Source organism: Manacus candei, unplaced genomic scaffold (genome assembly GCF_025592945.1).
Source record: "Manacus candei isolate 608988 ecotype Guabito, Panama unplaced genomic scaffold, ASM2559294v1 h1tg000013l, whole genome shotgun sequence".
Classification (NCBI taxonomy): Eukaryota; Metazoa; Chordata; class Aves; order Passeriformes; family Pipridae; genus Manacus; species Manacus candei.
In genome coordinates, this window is record NW_026138061.1 from 439,374 (window position 1) to 450,748 (window position 11,375).

Genomic DNA, 11,375 nt, shown 5'->3' on the forward strand with positions numbered 1-11,375 from the left:
ACGATACCTAGATAAAAGTGGATTATGCAAGATCACTTCTGACCTGATATCGATGAAGCACTTAATGCTTTGTATCCTGAATTGTGGCAGAGCTGGAGGCAGTGCCATACCCCACATTTCTTTTCAACTAATGATTCCTCAGGACTTTTTTTCAGGGAGAAGACAACCTTGAAGGCCACACAGCCAGCTGCAATCAAATGGCAATCAAACTTTTTGTCCATGGACTCCTTTGATTGTGGCTGCTGTAGCCTAGCATACTATCTGGTTTTAGTTGAAGATACATCTACTAGTCATGCACATGGACTTACACATAAGATACAGGTGTGTGCAGAGTTTCAACAGTCTTGGAGAGTATCTCTGGGTGTGCAAAGGGTGGGTATTTGTTAGAAGATTTATTGTAGCTGAATGACTCAGATACATGTTGTTGATAACTTTTGATCTTACCCCCCATAAGACTGGAAACATGAACTCAATGCCACAAAATTATTTACATTCCTACAGTATGCTCAAACAACTATGACAGGATTAATTTAATCCATCACACTATTATTTTTTTCACGACAGACGCAACATGCAAACAGGAATTCAGCTCTAAAGAAAACTCCAGAACTGAAGAACATAGAAGGAGACTAATTGGATGGCATAAATTTCAGATGTCTGTAGCAGGCCAAAGACAGAAAACAGTATATACAGTAGATGGGAAACCTGACTTACTGTTTTTCTTCCTTCCTACCACTGTCACAGCTAAAAAGAGAGGTGGGATTTTTACTGACAGCCCCCAGACCTGAGCATTTAGAGCTGGGTGCGGGGCAACGCGGGCAGGCAGCCTTTGCTCAAGAGTTCCCCTCTTCCATTTCTCTAGCAGAGGCAGATATGGTTTACCTACAAGGCACAAGGTAAGGCTTATCTATTTTCACAAGCTTTTGCCTCAGGTGTTTGGGGCAAGGTTTATTACTCATGTGTGTGCGTGCGTGTCCATATCTATTTGTGCAGGAGAAGAAGGTTCAGCAACAATCAACATGTATTGCATTTTTGGTTTTTACTCTGCAACTGCAGCTGGCCTACGTCTGGTGAGTGTATTTGATATGCCTAACAATGAGAACACTAAATAGAAAAGCAAACTACATTCAGGTTAGGAAACTGAAATTGGAGTTATCTTTCTTTCGTTAATTGAATTCATGAAGCAACATTTCATCTGCATGGTAAGTTTTGGATGATGTTTCACATAACTCACAGCATTTGCCTGAAGAGTGGCATGTGAGTAAGTCAAGAAGACTCGTATATTGGAAACACTGAAAACGTTCTACCCCCAAAGAAAATTGCTTTATCCTAACTCATTTAACTTCCATTAAACCACATCTGAACATAGGAATTTTAGGCGATACTTAACTTCAGTATCTACTTCAAACTTCTTTAAGATAAATTGAGATTTTGTTTTTAAAATAATCCCTGTAAAGTCACTGGATATCCAAAAGCAGTCTGCAAGGCATTTGGCTAGGCAGATTATGTCTTTTTTTTTTTTTTTAATTAACTACTAGCAAAAATTCCCCTGCTTTTTTATCTTTTTTTTTTTGTGAAACACCAAGTTGTATGTTTAATTTTTTAAGTTTCAGTATGTACTTTAGACTTGCAGACTTTGCAAAGTAGGTCAGGAATACCCAACGGATACACATTTGAAGGCTACAGATAGCAGAACACACCATTTACGGCTTTGTATATACACATATATACACATTCTATATAATATAGGTAGATAGATTCAATGATTTAAACACATTACATCTATACCGTGTGTTTCAAGAACATTCAGATATTTACACTGTTAGATCACCACTCATTTTAGACCTACACTAGTGCCAGCTGCCAAAAAAAGGTACACAAATCAAAATATGTTACCTTTGTTCAAACAATACTGCTGTTCATTATATAATAGAAACTGTCATGCTTAATCTTCCAGGAACCAAGAACTGGTACATTCTTGGATCAGAGATGGCTTGAAATGGTTTGAGGCAAAACCGAAGAACACCGTTTAAGTAAATCTTGCTGAGAAACATACGCACATTGATGATTTTTAACATCATCTTTTACAGACTCTTTTTCACAGATATATCAGTAAACAAAAAATGCTGGAATATTTTCAAATTACAGAGATGAACGCATCAGCGATTTTTCTGTAATATTTTTGCAATATCAAATTATACATTCCCTCCTGCATTGTCAACCTTGCTAAATGTAGGGGGGGGATCCAAAAAGGATGCTTGAGAACAGACACCACAATGAATTAAAATGTAGCTATAAAAATTACATGTTGACTTTGACAATACCCCAAAACCAAATTTTTCCTTGGGCATTCTCAGTATTATCTAAGTACTCCAATGCCTACTGTGGGCACTAAGCTACAGGCTGCGATTTTCGTTTTCCATAAGAGATGAAAAAATTGCCAAAAGCAGCATTTAAAAATATGTCTACAGCATGATATAGAGAAATACAGGGAAAAAATGGCAGAAATACCTTAAATTTTTGATAGTTGGACCTTTTTTAACTCATGTTTTAACCTGGGAAAATTCTTAATTAAAAATAAGTACACTTTTTATTGAGGAAAATGTGTTTTACAGCATTACGACTCTGGGACTTCTTCAGATTTTTAAGACTGCAAAAGAAGTATTTTACAATTTCATCTTTAACAACACAGATTATACAGTATTCATCAGGCAGACACAATCTCACTTACAGACAGACAGAGACACACATAACTCTGCAGAGGCCAATACTGCAGCTTTCACTGAATCCGAAAGACCCCCTGACATCAGTGAGTATTTTTCAAGAATGAGAATTGCAGGATCAGGCCCCAAAAGTGCTTATGAAGATGAGATGTTACTTCAACAGATTGAATGTTAGATTAAATATAAAGATTGAGGCAAGACAAGTCTGGGGTTTAAACCCTAGGGAGGATTGACATTTAAAGTGTTGCCACTGAATTATAGCTCTCCACATTGGGTGGGGTAACCTCCTACTGGGTGGAGTGTCTCCCCTAAAGGAAGGGAAAACTGGCACAAGCCAACTCAGTCTTTGAACAATTTCCCTACTTGCCAAGTTATGAAGTCGTCCTGACGTCAACTTCGTCAAGAAAGTCTATTGCCCAACTCTGTCTTTTACAGCAGAAAGTTTGCCTGTGTTTAAAACCCCAGCAGACGTAGAAGAGAAATTAAGGAAATGATCCAGAAAACCCTAAACAAAACAAAGAAATCAAGAAAGAAAAGTGTGTAGACTGGATTTTTTTAAGTAAAGTTAATTAAAAAAAAAAATCCTTTTGTTAGGTTTTCTTGTTTCTAATATCAACTTAATACAAATAGATATAGATCACTCGAAACTATTACTAAATATGTTTTAAAACCTGGTTTAGCTTTAAGACATGGGGTGGAGAGCACACAGAAAGTGGACACTCCAAAAGATAGGATCTCTCAGGTCTTCTGCAATGGGTAGTGAATATCTTCCCAATCGGCGTCACTAACAGGTGTGGAATACTGTCATACTAGGAAAATAATATTCATACCACAAAGGTATGCTTAACATACTATTCCTGTCTGAATGAAAATAAATTGTTTCTCCAAAAGAAGGAGTCAGGTGCTGGGCGAGAGAAAAGGAATGCTGGAGGGAATCAAATAAAAACAAACACAAAAAGAAAGGATAAAGCATCTCAAAATGTCCATAGGATTAGAAAAAATAAAAATCAGAAAACAGTTTAAGTTACCGTAACCTGAAATGCACCAGCCATCACAAAGAGCAATTGGAGAAATCCAGCAGAGCTCAGCAGGAAAGATTTTTAATAACAGATTGAAAAACAAGAATAAAAATAACTGCATCAACAGGGCCTTTCTTCCTCAGGCCACAAGCCCGTTTTTACTTGAAATTTAAAAAAATTGCAGTTTGGCCACTAAAACCAATCCAGAACATTATTAAAAGTTAAAAGCTACCAATTACTTCTGTCTGTTCTTTTAAAGCAAAGTTTGGCATTACGTCAGTTGGTTTAAAGAAAACAAGAAAGAGAGAGAGAGAAAGAAGGAGAGAAAGTTTCCTGCTTGTATAAATTAAACCACCAGGGAAGGTGTCTAGCCACTTGTAAAGCATTTATTACAGGTTTTTAAAGGGGTAGTAACATTTTAAAAATTAAATATTTTAAAATAAATTTAAGGGAAAAAAGAAAAGAGGATCTGAGCTTGGAAGTAAAGCAGACTTATGAGAAATTAGACATGCATCAACTGAAGCTAAGAAAGTAAAAATTACTACTAGGACAAAACTTTGCAATTCAAAATAACCCTATTTTCAAGGCAGAAATAATCTTTTTGTAGCTGCTGTACTCACACACATCCCCTACAATCATGCAAAAGTTCCACCGAACTTTACGGGATGGAACCAACTAGGTTCTGTAGAAACGTCCTACGGAAGTGCCACTCGTGGCAGCTATGGGATTTAATGGGAGAATTTTTTCTCTATAGGTTTACTAAATCCACATACAGAGATCCACAGCAGGAGTAAGATTCCTCAGTTAATGCACTAGGACCATAATAAAAAACATTGATAGAAGGATTAGCAAGCTCTACCAAATTTTAGATGTATTTTTCACCAGTGGTGTTATTATTAAATTTTAAAGAACCACTTTAAAGGTACTAGAAAACAAGAATCAGATAGCACAGAACATGAAAAAAACATAATGGCTATTAAAAAAAGTTTCTTACACACAGCTGCGCCGGTTCAACTAAATCACAGTCTTCTAAACCCCGTGATGCCAAATCAGAGACTCCTCTGACTCCGGACAACACATCAAGTGGAGTGGCGTTCAGTTGTGCAACGCTTTTGGTGTGTGACAAAATGTCCACTGGGGACTTAAATCTAGACCAGGGTAGCTATCCTCTCATTGCTGTGTGTTACGTTTGAGCCTTGGTCTGCATGACAAGAAGTCAGAATAATATGCCAGCGCTTCTCTCCCCTCCCCGCGCTCCTCTGCCCCAGCAGCGTTTCTTACGTTCTGGGCACGTATACAACTGGCGAAGGAGCCACGTTCTGGAAGGCCCTTTATTGATTAGGTGCAAAACAGCATCAAGAAGTGAATAATAAGCATAATCTGAAAAGTGTAGCTGCGTATCTTGCCCTTGTAAACATTTACTATTTAATGGTGTAATTGTACTTTAATCCTTCACATCATCTGATATAACTCATTGTGTTTTTCTTTTAATTAGCAAACAGACAATCCAAAAAAAGCAAAGCCCAGAGAGTTTGTATGTGCCGTAAAAACTGAAGTGAAAACAGTTTTAAAATAATCAAATATTCTCTCTTTGGATGCGGGTTTATCTTTTTAAAGTCAAAAGAGAACTTCATTGGCACAGGGTAGGAAAAAGAACTCCATAATTCATGACAATACCAAAAAAAAAAGTTCTTCTCCTTCTCCAGGAGGACTGGAAAGGGCACTTTTATTTATCTTCTGGACAGACAAAAATAATAGAACCTAGACCAGATATGCTGTAATTAATGTATCCAAAGGTCAACAGGCAATGGTATTTATACAATAGATGGGTGCAGACCACGCTGGTTATAGTATTAATCACAAGTATTTGAAAATAGCATTGTTTTCTTCCTAGGTAAGAACTTGAGAAAGTTTCAGAAACAGAAAAGAAACTTTTTTCTCTCTCTCTCATACCTGCCTGCTGTTATTTTTAACCAATTGTTCTTTAACTCGTGAGATGTAATATTTGGGAGAAATATACCTGAGTTTACAGTCACCTAAGACTGCCAAAACCAGACCCAGACTACCTCACTAGTTGTGTTGAGGGAACTAAATTAAGCAAGGGCAAATACCAACTGGAAAGTTGTCAGTTTATTGAATGAATGGCTTCATTTTACACACCAGTTAGAATACCTTAATCAGAATATATTTCTGTTCAAGGCCAATACTTTTACTACCAGGTGGCAGTTTGTTTTAACTGAAACTGTATTAAATTTGTAATTTATTTCCACTTGACTTTCACCTAACAAAAAGGGTTGTCAGATTCCCAGCCTATCGTGTTCAAAAATATTTAACCATAAACTTTCTCACAATGTTACATTTGGTGTTACCCACAACCTTTATTAAAGCGATACTGCCAGTGTGGCTGCAGTTAAGATCTGAGAATGTTTCTATTAAGAGTATTACATTAAAATATCGTCAAGCGTTTGTAAGAGACATAAATATTCATACACATACGCCCCCCCAATCTTAGAAGGAAAGTTCCACATAAAAAGAAAAATTTAAATACATACCAAAAGTTGCCTGTTTGTAATTACAATTTTGGGTTTTTCCTAAATGTCTTTGCTAATTTTTTAACTCTTTCACACTGTAATGTAAAATAGTTTTATTTCAAAGCAACTGCCTGATAAAGTGCTAAAAGAGGTAATTCGCATGAACAGAAAGTAATTAGTCATTGTTTGCACAATGCTTTGAAAATATAAACCCCGATGTTTCAACTAGCATTAAAATATAATGATTGGAATACACAGATTTGACAGGCAACAATTCCATCTCACAGACACTTGAGCCCACACACAAGAATTAGTATTATGCTGTTATTAGTGAACTATCACGATATGTGAATAATAACCTTCTTTACAGTCAGTCAGACCATACATGATAATAGTGTGCATTATGAAAGTTTAGTACAAATGCCAGACAAGACATTATAGAAAATAATCCTGCTAGGGTTTCGTCAAATATTACTGAATTTACCACTGATAAAAATGTAAGTCAACCCACAAAGCTACCATATAAATTATACTAAAACTGCATTAAAAATATAAGAGGATAACCTGGCTGCATCGTGTTTGATGCCTAAAGAAGTCTCAGATCTCTGAAGCTGTCATTTACATTTTTTTCCTTTATTAACATTACTATGAAATAAAGAAAAAAAAAAAAGCCATCCTCTCTCAGGCAAAGACTGCCCAGTGTTATTTAGAGTCTGTTTTAGAGAATCACAGGCAAAACATGTAAACTTAATAGCTGATGCAACTTTGCCTTTTACTTACTTTGTTGTGACTACGTATATGCAAAGTTTCAAACAGATAAAGTTTCAAACCTGATAATCGGACAGAACGGGGTGGATTATGGACTCTTCTCATATCTAATCTCCCTTGATTTTAAAAAGATGAAGCAGACTTCTGTTGTCACAGTCTAAGGATAAACTCGTATATAGGCACTGATGCATTATGTGGCAAACCTCAGGCAGGTATACATTATTCAAGAGGAAAAAAGAAAAATACTTTTTTTCCTCTTTACAGAGAAAGGTTCCACTTGTTTGGTTTCACCATGTTATTAACAAACTTTCATTCAGTGGTTAAAAAAGAAAAAAAAAATCTTTCAAAGTGTTGATATCATTTCCAGACAGTCTTGTCAGCATCACAACTTACAGGAAATAGTTGATGTTCTCAAACAAGCCCTGTATTTACTCATAGACCCAGAGTACTTAAAAAAAAAAAAATCCTCACTCTTCTGGAGGGTTTTATTTAAATGTCACTCTGGTGGAATATCTGAGAGAGCTGTCTAACCTAATACACAGCTTGTGAACATGAGGCAAACACAGGCTGCAGTTCAGAAGACTACTGTAACTTTTATTCTCATTTTGTCCACGTCAGGAACTGGCTCTTACCACTACTTTCCTTTGCTGCCCCTTGCATTTTTAACTCTGGCAGTCTTCTCTAAATGTTCGACATTTCCCAAAACTAACAGGAAAGTTAACATGATGCCACCAACATCCATAGGATTCAGTTGTGGAGTGGAAGACGACTGCCTGAATGGCAAAGGAGTTTGATGGTTCCTTGAGAGACTTTATGGAACTCGATTAAATAAAACCTGAAGCGTATTAAATTATTGTCTGTTTCCATCAACATTCAAAATGCGCTGCGTCCTGTAAAAGCAGTAAAGGCAGCATGGTCCGCAAAACAGCTTACACTCTTTTTAGTAGAGAATCTTTTCCCCTCGGAGGGGACTTGTCGCCTCCGTTCCCCAAGGGTGCTGGAGTATCTCGGCTCCTGCTCTGCCAGGCAAGGTGCTCGCACTGGCGGAGAAGTGATGGAAGGGAGACGTCTCTCCACTTCAGCTCATCACTTACTCCCACAGCTCAATCAATGCACTGGATAAGTTTGCCATTTGCAGATAGAAAACACAACCGGTCGTGGAAAAAAAAGATAAAGGAGACTAGCGGGCCCCACGAGAACCCGCGTAGGAGTGCCGGTGCCTGAGCGCCGAGATTTGCAGCAAGGGAGGCAGATAAACAAAGCCCCCGAAATGTCAAGTCCCCTTGGGGAGCCATTCGCGTCCCAGGGAAGCGCGGCGGCGGCAGCACCCGGGCCCGACCCTGCGCGGCCCCGGCCCCGCGGCCGCCCACCACAGCCCGGTCCGGGCCACCCCGGCTGCCCCGGCCGCGGAGCGCCCACCGCCGCGCTGCCCCTCCATTCATTCCTCCCTCCGCAAAGCCACTCGCGGGCGAGTGCAGCAGGAGCAGCCCCCGGGCCGGGGGGGCAGGGGGGTGAGACGCTCCACGAAGTTGTGGCAGGCAGGGAGAGCTGGGCGCGGGGACGCAGCGCTGGGAGCGGGGCTTCGCCTTTAAGAGGGAAAAGTTTTACGTCTCTCTGAGCTCTGATTTCAAAAAAAAAAAAACTAAACCAAAACAACGAAAAAAAAAAAATCATCACCACCATGTCGCCTGTTCCGTCGGTGTGACCGGGAGGGACCCCGAGCCCCCCTCCCGGTGCAGCACCGCTCCGCACCCGGCCTCTCCCGGTGTGTCTCCGGGCACGAAGATGGAAAAGGGGAAGGGAGTGGGGGGAGGGAAAAAAAAAAAAGAAAAAAAGAAAAAAAGTTTTTCCCAAACTTACTACTGTTCATGATGGTGTCTCTGTGCCCCGCTTGTCATGATCCCCACTAAAACTTCCAGCAGCGGCAGGAGCGGCAGGACTGTGCGACTGCAGCCCATCGGATGCGAACCCTCTGTGCTCGTCTTCTACTTCCACCCCCCGCGTCTCCCTTCCCCTCCCCCCGAGCACCCCGGTGCCGGGGAACCGGCGGCCGCGGAGATAAGGCGCGGAGCGGCGCGGAGGGGAGGGCAGAGCAGAGCCGCATCAGCCCCGCGGCAGCCGCCGCCGCTCTCCTCCCCGCCTCCGGGCCGGGGGGCTGCTCCCCCTGCCCGCCGCCGCTGCTGAACTTGACCCTCCCGACTCCAGCGGGGCTACCGCCGTTTTGAAGTCGCCAATTTCCAGCCATCACACATGGCTTTGACCCACCGGCGGGGGGAACGGGGGGCGCGGGGGGGATGCACCGAGAGAAGCCTGTGAAATCCGAGTAGCCCCCCGTTCCCTGGGATTATGCCCATCCACCCTCCGCTTTTGTTGTTGTTTTTAATTTTTGGGGGGGGGGTATTTTCTGGGGGGAGGGGGTGCACCCCCACTGCCCCCCCCCACCGGGCACACGCCGATCCCGCCGCGGGCGCCGCGCCCCCGCCCCGCGCGCGCCCCCCCAGCGCCCGCCGCCGCCGCGCCGCCCCCGCCCGGCCCGCGGCCGCGGCGCCCTCCCCGCCGCCCCCGCCCGCGCCCCCCCGCGCTTACCTGTTGATTAACCGGCAGCAACAGCCCCGGCAGCCTGGAAGATGGTGGAGCCGCGGCGCGAGCCATGAACCGTCTCCTGCTGCCGGCGGAGTTGGACGCGGATTATGTGGCGGTGGCCGAGGAGTAGCGGGGGGGTGGGGGGGAGCGGGGGGCCGCGGCGCCGCTGCCTCCCCCCTCGGCCCCGCTCGGCGGGGAGGGGGCGACGGGCCCGCCGGCGGGCGGTGCGGTGCGGCGCGGGGGCGGGGGCGCGGCGGCCCGGGGGGCGCGGGCCGGGGCACGGCGCGGCGGCCCCGCCGGCAGCGAGGCGGCGGCCTGGGAGCGCGGGGCGGCCGGCGCGTTATCGGGACTGTTATCGCTTGTCAGGACCTCCGTCTCCCCGCATTACGTCAGTTTCAAGACACCAACACTATTAATATCAAAGGAGCCTTCGCGGAGGAAAGCGCCACCCCAGACGGAGCGCCCTTAAAGAGACAGTGCAGGCGGCCCCGCCGCGCGGCCCGCGCCGCCCCCCGCCGCCGCCTCCGCCCGCCGCCGCCGCCGGGCCACGGACACGGGCAGCGCGGGCCGGGCCCGCCGGGCCGGGCCGGCGGGCGGAGGGGCCACGAGGACCTGCGCGGGGCTGCAGCGGGGATGGCCGCAGGCCACAGGCGCGCCCCCGGCTCTGCTCGCGGCTGTCACCGGGACCCGCGCCTGTCCTGCGGCATTGGAATAGGGGAGGGTGGGGAGAAAAGGCGCGACCCAGCAGCTGCCACCCTCGAGAGACCCCAGCTCTGCGCGTGGTCTCCCGCAGATTTAGTGTCACCTTCCTGCCCTGTCCCCCCCTCCCCCTGTCTGTGTGCGGGTGCTGAGGCGGGTGGGCAGGCGGTTCCCAGGTTGTGGGATGAGCAGTCCCGTTACCGCCCGCTCTTTGATACGGGTCGCAGGTCAGTTCCCGAAACTGCTCCGAGAAAAACCCTCACAACTTTTCCTCCTTGTGCAGAACTTTTTCAATTCGAAATACTCTGCTTTCCCCTGTGCTACGAACTGCTAGAAGTCTGCATATTAATGTAAAAACTCTCTCCAAGGAGAAGTAGTACATAAAAGGTTCCTGTGAAAGGGTTTTAAAATCCCAAATATAGTAGGCGTTAAAAACTATGTAAACATTTGTTGGGCATTTGGACACAATTTTTCTGCAGTTAGGTGACTTTATATGGCGTGCTTTTCCTCCCATGCAAGTCATTTTAAGCTGATTTCACATCAAAATAAGTTCTGCTTGCTTGCAACTACTAATACATTATTCGAGGAAGAAGTTGGAAAAAAGTTAAATCATTACAGTTCAAGAGATGAAGCTACTTTCCCCCTAAAGTTTGAAATGACATAACTTTTTTCCTTGCAATTTTACTCTCAAATACATGGTGAAATGTAAAGCATAAAATCTTCAGAGATACATGCTGATGCAAATGAAACCCCTCTGTAAAACGTATGGTGTTCGCAGCCCTTGCTCCAAACTTAAACATTCTTCATACGTGTTTAGTATAATCCACTGGCAGATTTGTAAAGTACTTGCTCATGTAAATCACCCAGTAACACATTTCCCCCTTAAGTTCTTTTGTAGGATTGTCTGATAAAGCCCTTTATGAATAGAAAAGCAATAATTCACATACAAGAGGTGAACTTGTCATGTTGAAAATGGGAGGTAAAATATAGTTGCACGATGAGGCACACGCAGTAGGATCTCTGACACAGGGAAAGGAGAACTGACTGATTAT

At 43.9% G+C, this 11,375-nt stretch overlaps 1 protein-coding gene across 6 annotated transcripts in view; it reads right to left on the reverse strand.

Annotated features, from left to right (window-relative positions):
- Positions 1 to 9,846, reverse strand: part of TRPS1 (transcriptional repressor GATA binding 1) — a 210,431-nt gene extending 200,585 nt beyond the window's left edge. For 3 of the 6 annotated variants that reach the window (XM_051778429.1, XM_051778428.1, XM_051778425.1), the window contains exon 1: positions 8,902 to 9,409. In XM_051778429.1, coding sequence (XP_051634389.1) covers positions 8,902 to 8,911 — 10 coding nt within the window. In that variant the 5' untranslated portion in view covers positions 8,912 to 9,409. Of the gene's footprint in view, positions 1 to 8,901; positions 9,410 to 9,627 lie in introns of those variants that run through there. The other 3 variants (XM_051778430.1, XM_051778424.1, XM_051778431.1) reach the window with 2 other exon arrangements.
- Between the last annotated feature and the right edge of the window lie 1,529 nt (positions 9,847 to 11,375).